At 38.7% G+C, this 17799-nt stretch overlaps 2 protein-coding genes across 2 annotated transcripts; one reads left to right on the forward strand and one right to left on the reverse strand.

The window, feature by feature from the left end:
- The first annotated feature begins 3144 nt into the window (after nucleotides 1-3144).
- On the forward strand, nucleotides 3145-7017 carry LOC149113301 (GFP-like fluorescent chromoprotein cFP484). Its single transcript, XM_089288188.1, has 6 exons — nucleotides 3145-3257; nucleotides 3654-3827; nucleotides 3950-4050; nucleotides 4853-5071; nucleotides 5481-5690; nucleotides 6647-7017. The coding sequence occupies exons 2-6, from the start codon at nucleotides 3825-3827 to the stop codon at nucleotides 6795-6797; spliced, it is 684 nt and encodes a 227-aa protein (XP_089144314.1). The 5' UTR covers nucleotides 3145-3257; nucleotides 3654-3824; the 3' UTR covers nucleotides 6798-7017.
- Nucleotides 7018-12090: 5073 nt separating this feature from the next.
- On the reverse strand, nucleotides 12091-14970 carry LOC110067219 (GFP-like fluorescent chromoprotein cFP484). The gene is made up of 5 exons (XM_089288509.1): nucleotides 14905-14970; nucleotides 14564-14688; nucleotides 13257-13475; nucleotides 12593-12811; nucleotides 12091-12384 (listed from the first exon to the last, which is right to left on the reverse strand). Exons 1-5 carry the CDS (start codon nucleotides 14968-14970, stop codon nucleotides 12141-12143), a joined length of 873 nt encoding a protein of 290 aa, XP_089144635.1. The 3' UTR covers nucleotides 12091-12140.
- Nucleotides 14971-17799: the final 2829 nt, after the last annotated feature.

A 17799-nucleotide genomic window follows, 5' to 3' on the forward strand; every position in this document is an offset into this window, starting at 1 on the left:
ATAATGCCTGACACAGCATCAGCAGCTACCTTTCTTTCGGTCCAGGCTGAATATTCTTACTTTTCTACCTAGTTTAGACTGAAAATTTTTTTTGTGAATGTTCTTAGATTATAGCGTATAATCTCTTGCAGAAATGAATTTATCATCGAACATACGGCTAGCGCTGTTTTTGTTGTCTCTTGGCTAGTTCTGCGCGCTTTTTAGAGGAAGGCAAAATTTTATACGGCTTAGTTAAAAAAATTAAATTTAATTGTACGCAAATTTTCAACAAACATAATTGTATTCTTTTCAAAATCTCGGTCTCGGGTTAATTCTTAAAATCTTCTTAAAAATTCGCAAACTTCAGCCTCGATATTCTTACAAAAAATGAAGAGAGTATGGAAGATTGCTGCCAGCTGTCCAAACGAGTAGTTCATCTCCAGCTCTTTCGACATATATGTTTTTCAAAATTTAAATGTATGGAGATCAACGGCTATATATTTCTGGGGGAAGACACTGAAAACGTTCTACTCCCGAATAAATACGAAAAGAACATACAAATATAAAACCACTCTTAAAATCAAGTCCACCAACTGTAAATATTTGGAACTGTAAATATTTTTATTTTCAACCAAAAAAAACTCACAAATGTGCATAAGTACTCAAAACAAACATAGCTTTCGCGCTCAAATTATTGACTACAGGTAAATGTCGGAACCGCTTTGAAAACAACGCCTTTCAAAACAATTGTAAGAGAATGTGATTGTAATTCAACACCGGTAGGGCTGTGTTTTTAAACATAGCCTTAAATAAATCAATTTATTATGAGAACTTTACACATAACACTGACTAAGCAATCGGTCTCAGTTTTTAACAAAAACGACACTAATCAAAACTAGTACAAGTAGGTATTTTCACCGTGCTTTTCATAGCGGCGCCCGTAATTTTCAAATATTTTGAATAGTCAGAAGGAATTTATTTTTTCGTAAATTGACCGACATTCTCTGACAACATTTGAAGAGTTATAAATGTTGTCAGAGAAGCAAACATGACCAAATATCATAAACGTGGAAAACTGAATGAGAGAAAGCCATTTTATTTGCCTGTAAAGTTCACTAGCGTATTCAAAAGAACAGAAACAGCAATATTTTAAATAATGTAAAGAGGTACGTAGCATAAATTGGACATTAAGCCAAATTCGGCCTCACTCACTGAGCCGTTCTGTGACATGAACAAATGGAGTTATATAGCACTGAAGAGATAATACAAAAATTGTTTTCAAGGGCGCCTAACGGTCTACTTAATCGACCTCGTCATGCGTCATGCGTCATGCGTTAGTTTACACCCGGCAACAGGTGATCGAAATGTGCTTTACATCAAACAAGTCAAACCTCTTGCTCACCTATCTAGCCACTTGTACCGTAATAAAGTGAACAATATCAACTGACTTGGAAATCAGCCTTAACGTACAACCGCTCTTGTGTGGCTCTGATAGCTCGGTTGGTAGAGCATTACACCGGTAACGCAAAGGTCGTGGGTTGGAATCTCGTTCAGAGCCTGAAATTTTTTCAGGTCATTTTTCCAGTAGTGTTATGGCTGCATTCGCATCACTCATTCTTTCATGATAAAACCACTGTTATAATTAAGTCCACCAAGTTTGGCTAAGTTTATCCTGCATGCCAGGGAAACTGTAAATATCTTTATTTTCAATAAAACACTCACATATGCTCATAACTACTCAAAATACACGGCTTTAACGCTCAAATTATTGACTACAGGTAAATGGCGGAACCGCTTTGAAAACAACGCCTCAGTTTCAAAACAATTTTTGAGAGAAACCTGTTAAGAGCACAGTCCTTAAATAAATAGAAATATTTATAGTTAAATGTTTTGTTTACTTCGTCGGTATCGATACAGTTGTTTCACGCAAGGTAACATAAAGAAACCAGTTTCATTGTTTGGCCCGTCTCACTTTTCCCCCAAATATTTATTCCACTTGCCTTAAAAACATGGACATATTGTGCGCTTTCAGTAAAGCGCTAATAACAAAAATGTACCGACAAAAAAAACTAAAAACGCCTGCCGCATACTAGCAACATCGAGAGATTCTTTTCAAACTAGAAAACCGCTAAAAACTAATAACATAAAAATACTCTCCACGCAAAAATTATTAAAAAATTAGAATGTCGGAAACCTTTCAACGAGTTTTGAATGAATTATTAAGACGGTTGTTAACAAAACAATTATTGGCAGCTGTTTCATAATCAGTACGAGTAAAAATATTGTCAATAAGTTTATAGCACCGGAAACCTTCTAGAACAAAGATATAACTATCAAAACAAAACCAAAGAGGTCTTATTTATCATTTGTTACATCCCTGATGTTCTTAAACGTTTTCACATGATCCAAAGGCGACAGCTTACTCTAGGAATTTGGCCTTTAACAACAGTTATCGTGATTTTCAGTTGCTCCGCATCCTTTTTCCTTACCGTGATTTATATTCATCCCCGGAGAAAGAATCCATGGCCGCACCCAAGACTTTAAAGCAGACTGATTAAAACGACTTTTCTCGGGTTTGCAAGGAAGTATATCCAATTGGGCATCACAGCTTACTTCACCTGTATCATTAAGAATATATTTATACCGAGAATCCATCGGATATCCTTGCGAGAAAGAGAGCCGGCGACTTGCATTTTTTAATAAAAAGTAAAATTATTGTCCTTTACCAATAAGTTTTAGGTAACGTAACGGGAATTCCACCACTAACAACTGGGGAATCCAAATGGATGGGTTTTACGTCTAGCTCTTGTGCAATCTATTTATCCAGTGTGAAATCTCTGTTACATTTGGGCAGGCAGAACTAAGTCTTTTTTTCTCAAGCAAAAATATATAAGAAGAGAATTGAAATAAGGACGCAGGAATTTAAAAATATTTAAGCTGTTTAGAGAAGAAACTTAAAAATATTCATTTGGCCCTGGGGGAGATTCGAAATTAAAAGCATTCCCTACAGAGGAAGATTGGAAAATAAACAGCTATAAACGCACACCGCCAGACAGTTAATAATTTTGTAGTCAATGTAGCCAGATCAACATGTAGGAATGTTTTTTCACGTGTATGTCGTTCATATTCTAAAAGGTAACCGCCTCTCAAAAACGCATAAATTATACGGCCTATGGAGAATGAATAACAGTGTGTCTTGCAGTATTCATCAGTACTTGAAGAGAGTATTTGATATTGTGTATTCATCCACCGTCTCGAGTTCCAATTTTCAAGCTAAGGTAGGACATCAAACTATGCTTCAGTATTTCGAGTTAAACAGAGGCCTTTGAAAGTAGCCTGACTTGCTGAATAAGCTTTGGATTAGGTCATTGAGGGTTAAAGAAGCTACGTCACGGTTGCGCACCTTGAAAATGTTAGCCTATTTTTTTTTTCGATTTTCTCGTTTGTCATGCATGTTAATCTGCTCCATCCTTAAAGTGCCATTAACCTCAACTTCTTTTTTCCTTTAATAAAATCTACTAGTTTCCCTGATTACTTCAGCGAAAACATCATCTCGATTGATAAAATCCCTGCGTTTCTACAGGCGTTTGAACATGTAACAAAAAGGGTTTGTTTAACCCCATTGTGATTTCAATACTGCTCGTTTGTCATGTCAACTTTAATTTGTTACCAAGGGCTCCCGACTTATGATTGGTCGACAAGGGGATTTCGGGTGTGACATTCAGCTTGAAAGCAACACTCTTCGAGCTGAGTTACCATTCATCTTGGTGAATTTGAACTGAGCAGATCGAGAACAACAAGAGCTGCATAAGGCGAAGCTAACATTTTACAGTACCTCTACCATCATGGTAAGTGTAGCACAGAAATAACCAAAAAACGGTTTAATTTTGTCTTTTTACTGATGAATTAACTCTGTTGCCTATTTTTAATTGGTAAATGATATCAGATTCATCCCAATCTCATTCCGCAGAGTGTGATTAAAACAGACATGAAGATCAAGCTGTGTATGCAAGGCTCTGTAAACGGGCACCCATTCAAGATTACAGGAGACGGAGAAGGCAAGCCTTTCGAGTAAGTAAAATTTTAAAATAATTACTCGCGTGTTCAGTTTTACGGTCACATTCAGCGATATGTTTAGAGAAAAGATTTTTTCCCCTGAGTTTTTCCATTGAACAAGATTTAGCACCGGGAATTCGCTTGTCTGAAGCCAAATTCTTTCATTCTATCGCAGCAGATACTAGTTTATATTTGATTCTTTTATTTGGATCTTACGACCGTTAAGTCGACGAACTACACAAAGCGAGATAGCCTACTTCAAGTATTTTAAAAAGTTCTTTCTTATCCTTCTCTAGAAATCGATATATAAAATCTAGCTTCTTTGGCGCTAAACGTTTTGTTAAATATGCCAATTCGTAGGCTCCGATTTGTTATGTAATTCTCGGCCGGGTAACATTCACCTGAAAACAAACATTTCATTCAATTCACTGGGTTACATAAGATTGAAGGACACACCCACTGACACGTGATCAGACTGTCCCCTTTCTAGCTTACACGTGAATTCCGCCTAAGGTACTTCATTTTCCCTTACCTTTTCTTTGTTAGGACTAATTAAGTTTATTATAAAACTGCAATAGGAGGTCGCTGCATTGTTATTTTTTTTCAAAGTAAGCACTGGAATAACGTGCACTATTTTAAAGAGAGAGAGCAAACCATAACCCAGACGGTGAACTTGCTGTCATGATCGTGTGTGTAAAAGAACGCCGCAACGAAAAAAAAAAAAGTAGATTTCCATACTTTGCACGATCAGGAATTATTGGAAGTGCTGCATGAACAGTACGTTTTCTTACGTCTTTGGTTTTCTGTTTTGTTTCAGGGGAAAACACAGTATAAACCTTCAAGTCCAAGAAGGTGGACCTCTCCCTTTTGCTTACGATATCTTGACGACAGCATTCTCGTACGGCAACAGGGCATTCACCAAATACCCAAGAGACCTCCCAGACTATTTCAAGCAGTCGTTTCCTGCGGGGTATTCCTGGGAACGTTGTATGACTTTCGAAGATGGAGGCATTTGCACCGTGTCAAACAACATCAAGTTAGTAAAATGAAATCTAATGCCTTCTAAAGAGAAAAACGTTCCGCATTCATACAATGTGTTCAGTTCCAATCGAATCACTTGATTTCTGCCCCTTTTTTTTTATCTTTGACTATTATTTTGTGGGAGTTTATTCATAGATCTATTGGTATGGTTTGAATTTTCTTATTACTGACCTTTTTACTTTGTTGTTACTGGAAAATTTCGTTATCAAATATTTTTCAACTACACGTTTAAGGTTCTTTTCCAAAGTGTTTCTTTTTTGTGTATAACCGTAAGGAAGCAAATAAAGACAATCATTTTTTCTGTTGACATTATACCCTGTAATTAGGCTGTCACGTTTTAACGCACAAATTTTCGCGTGTTTTTGCTTGGTCACGCTGAGTATATCTCATGTCTTTTTCATCAGAATGGAGGGCGACCGTTTTATCTACGATATTCGATTTCATGGTGTTAACTTTCCTTCTAATGGTCCAATTATGCAGAAGAAGACGCTGAAATGGGAGCCATCCACTGAGAATATGTATGTGCGCGATGGAGTGCTAGTGGGGGAACATGAGAAGACTCTGTTGCTTGAAGGAAATAAGCATCACCGATGTAACTTCAGAAGTACTTACAAGTAAGCTTTTGTTTATGTGCTTAAGGGACTTGGTGCCACGGAATAAGAAATTAATGACGAAATCTTACCAATTGCAAAACAAATCGTACTACGGAAAATGATATGGTAAATCAATTGGCTATTTGCAGACAGCACAGATTAATTATTTTTTATTATTGACATACATCCTGAAAAACCAAAGTTAATATCCAAAGTCCAATTAGATCAAGATAGAGGACCCGCTTGAAAACCATCCAGTGCTGATTTGGCTACCTCTCTAAACACTACAATTTATTCTTATAATATTGTGGGGATATATCGAACTTTAAAAAGCTCAGATCTCCAGTCTTATGAAGTATTATCGGATTTTTAGATCGCATTTGCGATGTACGTATGATGGAGGGCAGATAAAGATCAGCTCTTAGTGATCGCTAATTGATTGAAATCAATGACCTAAGCTCCGATTGCACGATAATGCACGAGTATCTGCAAAATCCAACATTTATTTGATTAAGCTGCTATATCTTAATTTACAATTTTGTATTAAATTATATGTAATCAAATTCTTTTTCATCAGTGTGCATTGTGACCTTTTTGTCTACGATATTTAATTTCAAGGTTCTAACCTTACCTTCAATGATCCAGTTGTGTCGAATGACAAATAAAGATCAGCTCTTAGTGATCGCTATTTGAGTGAAAGCAATGACCTTAGCTCCGATTGCTCGATTATAAATACTCCTTGTAGGAAATGGTGTTGAACACGACTTCTAAAATTTGGACTCTAAGGAAATATCCAATAATTTACCCAGCATATAACCTTACCTAGTAGGGAATGAACTTGGTTTTTGTCAGGTTAGTGGACTTCGGAAGCTGGCAACAACCAGTGCTAAGAGTTTAAAAACAGCATTGCATTTTGTCATATGCTTATGTAGACCCCTGTTATAGTCACTGATCCGAGTTTGTTTGCTCCTTTACAGAGCCAAGAAGGATGTGGTGTTGCCAGAATATCACTTTGTTGACCACCGAATTGAGATATTAAGTCATGACAAAGATTACAACAACGTGGTGGTCTATGAGAATGCTGCTGCCCGCCCTCAGGCTTCTACTCTGCCGAGCAAGGACAAGTAAAGGCTTAACGAAGAGCCAAAACGACAACAATAAGGAGTCAAAAAAGTGTTTTTGATTTCTTTCGATTCAAAGATTCATGAAAAGATTTGTTAGAGACTAGTCTTGGGTTAAATTTTGTGGGGAAAATCAAGCGGTTCCTTTTTGCAGAATTACAACATAAAGATAAACTTTTTCAACTCAGTTGTAGACCAATACAAGTAAGAATAAACTTGTTGTCGAAGCCCGCTTCTGTGTATTTTTTGTGTGTTATCATAGAGTTTTTGCCGAAGAGTGACGTCTGCTGTAGATGTAATTAACAATTCAATTGTGCAACTTGTTTTTGGTGAAAACTGTAAAGTATAACAGGAGTTGTGGATGATTCAAAACGGGAATTGGTCACTTCTTAAGTCAGTCACGTAACTCCAACCATCCCTTCTTTAGCCTGCATAGCAAGCGTTCCCGTAAAAAAGAGCTTTTCCACATTCTTCCCGCAAGCAAATTGTAGCGAGAGCAAAAAAGAAAAATCTACGAAGGTGATAAGAGAACATCGAAAAAGCAATCCATGCTATGGCTATTTCGTATAAAATAACGCCAAAATCTCTCTGTTGCGAACATATTTCTTGACGGGGTAAGTCAGCAAACTTGTCACTTACAAGGGGCCGACTCAGCTCCCAGACCGATCACGACGAATTCAAACAATTCAACCCACGGGTTTATTTCCCCGCTCTTCGAAAACGGTATTAAGGCAACGAAATACTGAAATATATAAGGCGAAGTAAAAAGTAGTAAAAATATAATATATGTATGAACATTTTATTGGCTGATAGCTTAAGTGGAAACCGTGTTTTGAACTGTTAAAAATCTTGATTGTTCTATCACTTCTTACCTTTCTGTTCTTTTCCTTAGTGGTCCCGGCGTGGTAATGATAAAGCGCAAAATAACCTCTGAACTCCGTGTCAAGGGTAAAAGTTGAAACCAGAGTGAACATTCAGTTAAGTACATCTTGATCTGTTTGCATCGCTATCATGACATGATTGGCGCAAAGCACACGTTATTTTGACTGGATGTGGCGCATGCACGCGAGCTAAGCCTAATTTTGAAACCTCGTGCCTCTGCGAGAGAGAGAAGAATCCTCCCTAACTGTGTTTGCGTTGTTCTAAGGGACCGTTCATTTTTTATAAGGTAGGGGGGGCTGGTGGGATTTGGGGGGGGGCCATGCGAAAATAAATGGCTTTCGAGGGGGGGCCATCCCAAAAAAATAAGGGAAAAAGGGGGGGTCACGTGAAATATTTTAGTAAAACTTTAAAATGGCACGATGTTTGAATATCAAAAAAATTGCTATAGAATAAACATAGAAGGCAGGATACAAATTTATTATAAACTTTCCATTTGCTTTAAAAAAACGTTTGGCGACAAAAAGCATTTGTAGCTACTGAAAAGAAGTATTTAACACTGTTATTTTCGAATGCAACTTTCACTGGCAATCATCTTCATCTTCGCTGTCGTCGAGTTCTTCGTCGCCGCTTGTGCTGCTATGGGAGTCTCTTTCACCAATGCTGCAAGAAGCAGCAATGCTTTCCGTCAGAGTGTACTCTTCAGGGTACATGAAGGTGTAAACATAATCTCTGACTTCCTGCTCAAGGTTGGTGGTGATTCTGCTTCTTGCAGCATTGGTGAAATAATTCCCTGTGCGATGTATGGCCCATCTCTTCTAAATAACGACGTGGCAACATGCTCAACTTCAATAAACTCTTCCGGGACGGCCGTTCTAGGAGGGTGCACAAGGCATTGCGGAAGATCATTTCCTAGCGGGTTTCCAACACAGATTCCATAAACTCGTTGGACGTTGTTTTCAGTCCGCTTCCTCTTTCTTTCATTTGACTTTCTGCGGTTTTCTTTTGTCCTTCTCCTTTTGTTGATGTGCTGTTTGAGTATGCCCTTGAATATGCTGTTATAATTGCTTTTCTTATTTTCTAGTGCTTCCATGTCCTGCGTGGCCTTCGTCAACTTAGCTTCTATAAATTTGATCTGTTTTACATTAAAACTGTGGGCAAATTCTTCGCCCTGGTTTAAAGCAAGTCCATTGCACTGAAAGAGTGTGGAATCGTGGCATTCAACTTTTCCACCATTGCTCTGTGTTCTTTGATGGAGAAGTTCAGTTTTCTTCCATCACTGGGCTTCAACTGGTACCCTGGCATGGAAAACTCGCTCACTCACTCGCCCTTTCTGAACAGCCATCCGCACTTAGAAAGATTGCTTCTTTTGCTTGTAAGATGTCAAACTGCCTGGATCGCTCAGCTGTAAACCTTTTCTTAAACGACTCGTCGCTTTCGCCATTATTGCGCATTTTGGAATGAGCCTCTTTCATGATTATTATGGACGTGCCCCGTTCTACATCGTGCAAGACATAGCAGCACTCAACTAACGTCAAGGAGCTTAAAGCAAAAATACGCACTCAACGTATAGCATCAACCCCATTTTAAAGACGGGGTTTGCAAAAGAGGAGGAAATAAAAAGGAGGAATAAACCTATACATCGAGCAAGAGAAACACAAGCTCGATCAGATAGCTGCAAGAAACATAGGAATGTCTCTAGACAAACGTATAGCTTTCTCAAAGTAAAGCTACGGCGTCTCCGAAGGAAATCGTAGGAGAACAAATATGATATCCGTGATAACGATCTACCTACTGTGCTTGCAAACAGTTCTAATCACAGCCGGGCCCGGCGTCACAATATAGAATGCAAGTAAGCAACATGTTCACGGTAAATTTCATATTTTGTCCCTCAAAAGCAAATTCATGGAGATTTAAAAGCATATCTTGCAATAGAAATGAGCCTAAACAATGCATAAACACATGGCAAATTACAGGTGTCAAACTCAACGAGTCGACATGCAGATAACAGCGGAAACCATGCAGACCTATGACCTGTAAAAATTTGCCATAGCACGATCTAACGGCTCAACTCCACTAAAATTCCTCCTTATTACACAACATGAAGTGCCCTTCATGAATACGAGTGAAGCGACAAGAAAGGTCGAGTGACCGAACAGAAGCGGTAAATGTACAAATGTCACGAACCGTAAAAGTCTTGTAGGCTAGTCAACCCCATTTTACCTTGAAAATAAAGAAATTTTAAACCATAGATAAATTTAAACCACAACAAGTATGCTAAAATTTATAAAAAGTAATCCACTATTTGCAAGATTTGAGAACACTCGTAGCTTTTTGTTTTACCTGGACAGGGCAACATTTATACATGCCTATCACTAGAGTAGAGGTAAAAACCTTCCAAATAAAGACATCTGTAAATTAAATGTAACAATGTGTTTCACGCAACACATCAACAGATTTCCAGTTTTTTCACAACACTTCGTACTTGGTTCAGTATCACAATGCAGGAGCAAGGAAAGACTCTGTTCCAGGCCACTGTTACTTCCGTAAGATTGAGAAGTTTATGAATGAGCACTATGAGGAGGGGGAGAACTACAGAGAGTTTCTAAAGTTGTCCTGTCAAGAAAAGGTAGGAGAAATTTGTTCTTTTTGTTGTGAAAGGACTGCATCACCCATAGAAAGATATCCTAAACCAGTTCCTGACCATTCCTGCCTACCGGAATACCACTACCTCTCCTACCAGAAGACCCCAAAAGAAGGGCGTGATCCAGATGACTGGCAGCCAAGGGTCCAAGCGAAGAAAGAGCATGGAGGTGGCAGGTTGGTTTTATCTGACCCAGAGAGCGTTGCTCTATTTGCAGATAAGTTTATTCTCAAATCAAAGTTTGTGGTGGATTATCTTCAGCATCTTGAAGTGCTGGAATTTAAAAGGAAAAGGAGAGCAGAAGAAAAGGCAAAGTTAAGTAGGGACGTAAAAGATAAATCATATGAGAATTATCCTTGGACTGAGTTGTGCGAAGATCTAACCAAGCTTAAAAAGCAACGTGTTCCAGAACAAAACAAGTACTTGAACCACCACGGGCTGAAGCAGCATTTGAAAAGCAGCAAGAGTGAGAAAGTAAAGGCAATTGTAAGACATTCATGCTTGCGGCAGAAGAGTCCTCTCAGAGCTGGCCAACCAACACTGAGAAATGCCAGGACATTGACACAAAATGACAACACGGTAAGTGCTGACAGCAGTGAAACGGATGAAAGTGACAGTGATGAGTATGACAGTGCTGCCATTGACTCTAGGGGAGAAGATGACTCAAGTGATGTCATTCTTGCATTCATCGATTCAGATGAGGAAGATACCAATGAGAGGCCAAATGCCACACGCTCAGGGCGAGCCATAACTAGGAGATCCGAAATTGACTTCTCTTTCTTTTGACTTGTTTTTTAAACAACAACTCTCTGTAGTATAGGGATTGTAAATATTGTCTTCATAGTGAGCACAATAACGTGAAGTAGGGGGATAATAGAGAAATATTAAAAAAGTTGAAATCTAAATATTGTTTGTTCAATTTTTTTTTTGGGCGGGGGTCATCCCAAAAAATGACCGCTATAAGGGGGGGCCATGTGAAAAAATTGGCAAGCTGGGGGGGGGGTCATGCGATTTTTAAATGGTGCTTCCCAAATCCCACCAGCCCCCCCTCCCTGATAAAAAATGAACGGTCCCTAAGTCCCGGGTTGTAAGAGGATTAAAGGTTGAAACTGAGCCGTCGAGTGGATGTTAACTTTTTTCCGACAGGAAAACTAAAAAAAAAGTTCAACCATAGATACTTTTTTTTCCGACTATGTCTGGTTGACATAATGAAAAACAAGATACCGAAGCAGAGTCAATGTTTTAGCTATCACAAGGTTTCGAGGCTGTCACGGCGTCTTTCTCAAGTGAGTATGGCGGGAATCTATTTGTCACCTGAGCTAGGGTGAACCACATCACGTGCCAAAACGTTTCCGGCCGCATTCCGGTTAGACCTTTTGGACCCTTTTTGCGAATCTGCTCACAGAGTAAGGAGTTAAGATTTAAAATACGTCTGCATAGTAAGAAAGAGCTAATGCGACAGAGAAACGGAAAAAAAAAAAAAGAAGAAAGAAAACATGTTTTTGATTATTTCTCTGAGTGATAAGGAACAATATAAATTTATTATGCATGTTTCCACTCGACCTTTTGAAACCTGAGTAAGTGACGCAAATTGCGTTTTACGACAACGACAGCAACGAGAACGTCACCAAACAAAAAGTTTAATGAGCAAAACAATAGCCGTGCACGTGCATTACATTATTTCTTTGCCGTCCTCTGCAAAACAACAACATGAAATGACCAAGTTCTGCGTCGTCTACTGAACGTGGACGGCGACGGCTAATTTTTCATATTTCCATTTGGAATTGAACGCTGTCATTGCATATTTAGCCTGAGCACTTGTTTAGATCAGCCATTGGCGTACCGAACAGATCTAGACAATGGCGAATTTCGCTGGTAAAATATAAAATCAATTTTTACTAGGCGACGTCCTTGACGTCGTCGTCGTCGTTGCCTAAGCTGTTTCGGCAGCCCAGAATGAGCTTCGGCATGCTCATGCAGCTTAACGTGGTTGTAATTCGTGTCGTGGTTCAAGATCTCAATGCGGTGGTCCACAAAGTGATACTCTGGCAACCGGACAGCCTTCTTAGCTCTGCAATGGAACAATCCAATTCAAATCAGTGACACTGGTTTGGGTGCAGAATCATATAACATTGCGACACTGTTGCATCTAAGGTCTCCCAAACTCTTCGGAAGTCGCGAGAATTTTAATATCTGCATGACACTCCGTTACGTAGAATAGTTGTCGTTTACTCCTTATTCCGAGTCATCAATTCACTTAAACGCGTAAAAAAGCTTACTTGTAAGTAGTTTTGAAGTCACACCGGTAATGCCCACCTCCCTCAAGCAACAGAGGCATGTTAACATCACCCTTCAGCACTCCATCACGCACATACATTTTCTCAGTGGAAGGCTCCCACTTCTTTGTTGTCTTCAGCAAAACCGGACTTTTCGGGGGAAAGTTTACACCATCAAATCGAATTTTATAGACAAAACAGTTTTTGACCTCTTTACTCAGTCTGATGAAAGAAAAGTGAGGCAAATGGAGTGTTACCAATTAAACAAAGGTGTGAGAAACAACTCTGTTTAACGGTTGGCAAAACAATTAAATAGAGACTTGTACATTAAGATATAACAGCATAAAGGTGGAGAACAGGAGGACTATAATACTGTAAGCATTTTTTTTTCTTTCATATGGTTATACACAGAGAGAACGACTTTTATTAGAAAAGAGTTTTAAACTAAGTCAAAATCTTTCATATAACATTTCCTAGTGGTAACAAAGCAAGAAGCTTTATAAGATAGCTAAAAATGTACGAATAGATCAATGAATAAACTCCAAAAACAATAGTAATTAGAGATTAAGAGGGGACAAATCAAAGAAATATGATTAGAACTAAACCATTTGTAAATCTCAGTGCAACGTTTTCCCTGCTGAGGGCATTAGCACTACATCTTACTTACGTTATGTCATTGGTGGCGATGCAAATGCCCCCGTCTTCGTAAGTCATGCTTCGTTCCCAAGAATAACCATCAGGAAAGGACTGCTTGAAATAGTCTACTATATTATCTGGGTATTTGACGAATACCCTGTTGCCGTAATCGAATACTGTTGTCAAGATATCGAAAGCAAAAGGCAGAGGTCCGCCCTCTATGACCGTGAGGTCCATAGTCTGAGTTCCCCTAAAACACAAGCAAGAAAACCAAACAAGTGAGAAAACGAACCGTTCAGATAAAATGTAGAACATTGATTTTTTCCGTCCAAAAAGTCCTGAGAAGTAATAACGGCCGAAAATCTATTTCGCTGAAGAAAAGTTCTGATATTTAAAGTTAGAATTTTCTTGGTCCGACTGCATCCTGTTACTACAATAGGTTGAATTAAACAAGTGAATATTTTCCTTGCGAAAAAATTTCAGACACATGTAAAATTTCAGACGTTTTATTTCGGACTTTTACTTTTCGGACACTTTTTATCTCATTTCGAGCAAATACTTTGCTAAAACAAAGCTTAAGTGAATTTACGCCTTCAAGCCTCGAACTAAAGTGAACAACATCTGTGGAAACAATAGTTTTACGTACTGCATGCAGCCTCGAGGTTTTACCAATACACTGACGAGAAATTGACATATCACTAATTCTACCAAGCCGTTACGTATGTTAAGCGGTATTTTCAACTAGAGTTCGCCACTTAAAGCCCATCATAAACAAAACTCAGTACTTTGGATCTACTTTAAAGTTTCATACTGAACTGTAAATATTTTAGACACTTAAAATTTCGTCCGAATTTTTTGGCAAGTATTGTAGTTGATTTCGACATTAAGAGTCTGACCTTAATCACTCAGAACCATGTGTATGCTGTTTACTTGGTATATGGTTGGTAGCTTTCTTTTACACCCGCGAACAGCACAGTACGTTCATCGTTTTCTGAGTTAATGGGTCGCTTGATTTTTTGCACACTTTTTCAATGCATGCTTATTCTGACAAACATAGGCACGCAGTTTTTATGTGACAAATGCATTCGATCATGTAGATTGCACAACAGATATTTGTCAAAAGTTCAAAGTTAAGTGCGCTAGTAATGACTTTGGACAACAGAGATATGCAAAAACAAAGCGGAATAGAAAGAAAAGAAAAGAAAAAAAGGGAAAAAAAAAAAAAGCAAACAAACAAACAAACAAAAAAGAAACCAAATACCTAAACTAAGCACTGCTTGGAGCAATGTGGCGATAAAACTGAACACAACGATTGGATATTTTGGAACTTTTGCTTACTCGTAAGGCTTGCCATCTCCTTCCCTTGTAATCACAAACGGGTGCCCGTTTACGGCGCCTTCCATACACAGCTTGATCTTCATATCTGGTTTAATCACACTTTGCAGAATGGAATTGAAATGAATCTGAGATCAGGCACTAATTAAGAATAAGCAGTACAGTCAATTCATCAATGAAAAACAAAATAAAACCTTTTTTTGTGCAACACTTACCATGATGGTCGACGTAAAGTAAGATATCAGTCTTACAGCTCCTGTTGTTCTCGATGTGCTCTCTTCCAAATCACCAGGGTGAATGAGACCTCAGCGCGGTGAGTGCTTCTTTAAACTTGAATGTCACACCCAAAATCCACTTGAGCCAATCATAAGTAGGAAACCATTTTGTAACAAAGCTGGTGTGGTGTCCATCCCGACCAGCCATTGTTTTTTCATTGTTCGCATTAAAATCACCCGTTGGGGTGTCGAATTATTTTTGACTGACATATTGTTTAAGTGTGATCGTGCGAATATATATATATATATATATATATATATATATATATATATATATATATATATATATGTCTGAATTTATGAAAACCGTGTCAAATTTGGGGCAAAACTTTCGCGCCTGCCTGCCGGCGATAGCCGGCAGGGAGGCCTTTGCGGTGCTTGAAAAGCCAGGGGGGCTTCCGTCAAGCAGGGTGGGGGAAGATAGCCCTGGGACCTGGCTACCCGCTGATACCAAGCGGGGCTGCCAGGAGCTAACCCCAGGGGGGTGGGGTGGGTCACAGAGACAGGCACATTCCTCAGTTAAAACTGCTCATTTTCTTTGCAGGACAGCCTCGGCCGGCAATGCCCTGCAGTCTTAGGGGCTGGCAGCCAGCCAGCCAGACACAAGCAAGGTGGGTGAGTAGGCTGTGTGTTGACAGAGTGCCTGTGGTTGATCGAGTGAAAAAGCCTGTGTATTTTCTTGGAAAAGTGTCAGGGTGGTTGTGTTGAAATTAGCACGGTTTTCATAAATCCAGACATATATATATATATATATATATATATATATATATATATATATATATATATATATATATTTTTTTTTTTTTTTTTTTTTTTTTTTACGTTAAATTTCATCCTAGTAGCGTTAGCCTTAAATGTTTTGGTTTGGAAAGAGACACAATGTAGCATGAAAATCGCAGTCATTCTCACCACTGAACTGGTCTCCGCACATCTACTGACTTAATCCTTCGGCTTCCTAGTGGAGCAAAGGGCGTCCAACACATCTACTAAACATTAATAAGCTTATTAAGTTGCCCAGAGGAAACAAATTAATTGTATTATCCCTTGTATGATCTCACACTGCAAACAGTGAGCACTAGGAGTGTTTCTGGATTGTTCAATGTCCTTGACCCGGGATTAAGTAAACCCACCGAGGTTTTCAAACACAAGGTATTGGAATTTATAAACGCAAAAATGCCCAGTCTATAATTCAGCTGTTCAGAAGGCAGTTCTAGTGTAACACTTACATCACGGATTTTCTTTTGGTTTTTGTTTTTACTGCTGGGGCACAGGTTACTTCAGATTCAGGTGTACACACCAAGCAATTCCGATTGCTGGCCGGGGAAAGTGGGGGGGGGGGGGGTACTCCCGGTAAAATTAGGTGCGGGTGTGCGACCCGCTTCCCAAAGCCTTTACGCTGTGTAAGACCAAAATCTGCCGATTTACACTGTTTATGACCTGACCATTCGATAACCTATTTAAGACCTGACCCTTTATCAATACCCTGTGTCACTCCTGCCTTATAATTAGTTCCCTAGTTAAGACCAATGCTTAAGGCACTGTGAAGGACCTCTGTTGATGATCTTATCGATAATTATGAAAAAGTAGCTTCTACTACAAAAAAAGCATACCTAAGTCAAGACTAAAGTGCAAAAATCACAGTCTATTTCAGACCAAAATGCATGGCCAAATTCGACACATTCTATCTGACCAAAACAGCTAAGATACCATACCCTTTGGGGCCGCACATACCTATATAGTCCAAATAACGGTGTATCCCTCCTCGCCCCCCCCCCCCCCCCCGCGCCCCCGTAACAGCTAGTTAAATGCTGGTTTACAAAACTCTTTGCCACTAAAGCGCTTTTGCCTCTGACGTCCTCTGCGACAATTTCACTGTATGTCAAAAGAAACGTTACACATGGTCATGAGATCACGTATGATTTGCAGTCCTGTCGCTTTTGATTGATAGTCTATCGAACCTGTGGCTAAGCGGCTTAATTGATTTATTATCCCATACTGCGTTTCTATAATTCATGGTAATTTCTTTGTGTAGGCGCTGAAACTGGAATAAATAACATTTCGTTCAGCAGTTTGTTTTCATTTAATACACAAAGAGTAGAAACTGGAACAGAAAACATATCCTATTTCATGAGCTATATGATATATGACTCGATGTAATATATAATAACTTTAATTACTTATATAATGACAAGGAAGGGCTGGGATTACTTGCACCTCTGATTAGGCAATATCTATGCAAATTGGTAAATTAACTACATGTCAAGAGAGAAAAAAAAAATTAATTCATGTACCATGTTTTGATCTCTTGGAAATGAGCAACCGCCGTCAACCAAAACTCTTCGGGATTTAGAATAAACGTTATGGCACAAAACACCAACAAGAAATAACCTTATATTTGCACTTGTAGAGCTTAATTGACGAATTTGGGTCTTATAAGCTAAGACATACGTCTGGCCACCAACAAAGGTAGAACAAAACAAACAAAAATAAAAGTAAGGAAACGAAAACATCTGAATATATATATCATCAACACAGTTACGAAAAGAATTCGAAGCATAGCCCTAAAAGTTATGTAGATTGATACCGAGTGAGTCAGTGGAATTATATGAGAAAAACCTTCGGGAACTTTGTATATTTAATCAATATGTTCCTCACAATTTATTAAGCATTATACTCAGTGGACAAAGTTAGCTAATGTTTGCATTTTAACCTTATTTTCCCAGCGGAAAGTCCATAGTTAATCTTTCCCGCTGCGTCGACTTGAAAACAACTTAATCGACACCTTGTGGGATCTATCACGCAATATTTAAACAATAGAATGTTTCTGTCGAGGAACTATCGGCTCATAGTTGCCCATCGCCGGAAATTAGTCGATGTTCTTAAAACAAATATTTGCTCGAGAAGCGAGTTGCTAGACCATTCCTCAGAGATGATACATACAATGAATTCCAAAAGAGGCATCAA

Source organism: Orbicella faveolata, unplaced genomic scaffold (genome assembly GCF_042242905.1).
Source record: "Orbicella faveolata isolate gen_17 unplaced genomic scaffold, um_ofav_v1 contig_15, whole genome shotgun sequence".
Taxonomy (NCBI): Eukaryota; Metazoa; Cnidaria; class Anthozoa; order Scleractinia; family Merulinidae; genus Orbicella; species Orbicella faveolata.

Excerpts from the sequence above, each read along its gene's own strand:
- LOC149113301 (XM_089288188.1), top strand. Across the intron at positions 5,072-5,480 it reads ACCGTGTCAAACAACATCAA|AATGGAGGGCGACCGTTTTA; the intron begins GTTAGTAAAATG and ends CTTTTTCATCAG. Across the intron at positions 5,691-6,646 it reads AACTTCAGAAGTACTTACAA|AGCCAAGAAGGATGTGGTGT; the intron begins GTAAGCTTTTGT and ends GCTCCTTTACAG.
- LOC110067219 (XM_089288509.1), bottom strand. The coding sequence starts at position 14,970 with ATGGACACCACACCAGCTTTGTTACAAAATGGTTTCCTACTTATGATT. Across the intron at positions 14,689-14,904 it reads TTGGCTCAAGTGGATTTTGG|ATTCATTTCAATTCCATTCT; the intron begins GTGTGACATTCA and ends GCCTGATCTCAG. Across the intron at positions 13,476-14,563 it reads GGAGATGGCAAGCCTTACGA|GGGAACTCAGACTATGGACC; the intron begins GTAAGCAAAAGT and ends CTTGTGTTTTAG.